General features: G+C 41.0%; 1 protein-coding gene across 1 annotated transcript in view; it reads left to right on the forward strand.

Moving 5' to 3' along the window:
• Positions 1–709: 709 nt before the first annotated feature.
• The window catches only part of Gp210 (nucleoporin 210), a gene marked incomplete in the record, with an annotated part of 7,478 nt that continues 6,733 nt past the window's right edge, over positions 710–1,454 (forward strand). The window contains 2 exon segments of the mRNA XM_011301763.1: positions 710–920; positions 1,050–1,454. Coding sequence (XP_011300065.1) covers positions 742–920; positions 1,050–1,454 — 584 coding nt within the window.

Here is a 1,454-nt window from a genome sequence, read left to right on the forward strand (position 1 = left end):
TTCTATACTTATACTTTTTTACTCGATACTTTACTGCTCGATCTTTTCACCATTTCCCGACATACCAGGGCCACATATTACCAGCTGTTGGTATTTCAGGGATCCGCATTACCGATGTATTTCACTGGACGTAAAATTTCTAAATTTTAAATTCTGAAATTTAAAATTTTTCAAAATTTTTGAAAAAGTATCAGGGGGACATGAGCGTCGAGGAGGTATTCAATTTTTAAACGATATTTCAAATGATTAGTCATTTACAAAAAGAAAATAGGAATTATTAAAAAAAAAATGGATGCTGGCGGGATCGAACCCCAGCCGTCGGCGTGCTAGCCAAGCACGTTGCCCATTAGGCAACGCGCTCATTATAATATTATAATTTCATTAGTAGTATATCTTCAATATATTGAATCATTTTTTCCATTGGAAATTCCACAAGACGTGGCTTCCCTCTTCCACTCGTTCTGCAGTCGGCTAAATCTCAGTTAAACAAATAAAAAACAAAAAGCATTCATAGCGTAGAAAATAAAATTCACCCCCTCGACTTGTTGGACACCCCAGCATTGTGTATGGCGCCCTCTCTCTGTTGGGGTGCAGTACTACCATGTCGCTGGGGTCATTCAAACCCCCAGAACTGAGCCTCTACTTTAGTCAATCCTCTTTGCTCACTTCTCTCGATTTTCAATATTCGTGTCCGTCCATAAGGCCGCCAAGTTTCCCCGCACCACATGTAGCTGATAAATTATGGCGGTATCCAATATATTTCCAAAAAAAGTTGTATTTACGTTATGTATTCTAATTTACACAACATTTCCCACTGCGGAAACATCACGATTAAATGTTCCTCGTGTATTACTACCAGTTTTCAACAACTTCCCAGTCAACTTTACCTTAGAAGTAACCGAAGGAGGTTGTTACCAATGGTAATCTTCCAGAACTATCCATTTTATTTGCATTTACATTTTACTGACCCCTAGAAAATTCTGGGCTCATAGTTTCCTCCAATTTCCAATCAATTTTAATTCACCAATTGCTTTGTTCATCTCGAATAGGTCGACATCACGTCTGGATGTTGTTCATCTGATTCCCATGAATGAGAATCAAGACAGAACATGTTCATCAGCAGTCCTAGTCCAGAGTATAACCAGAGAGCTCACCAGGAATACAGCAATCGTTCTCGCAGAGGACGTGAACACCGGGCAATTTTTGAGGTGTGACGTTATTGTAGACGCAATTTACTCGCTCAATCTCGTGACAACTACCAGGGAATTGTTCATCGAAGAGGCCCCAGAGGCCTTTGAGGTACGAGCTTACGATGAGCAGGGAAATGAATTCACGACTCTGGCTGGGGTGGAGTTCGAGTGGACCATTGGAAACGGAGAGAGGTACAGCGTTCAAGGGGACATTGGCAACAGCATTCTGAGATTCATGACCTTCCAGGAGTCACCCTATGAAAC

Source organism: Fopius arisanus, unplaced genomic scaffold (genome assembly GCF_000806365.1).
Source record: "Fopius arisanus strain USDA-PBARC FA_bdor unplaced genomic scaffold, ASM80636v1 scaffold00024, whole genome shotgun sequence".
NCBI lineage: Eukaryota > Metazoa > Arthropoda > Insecta > Hymenoptera > Braconidae > Fopius > Fopius arisanus.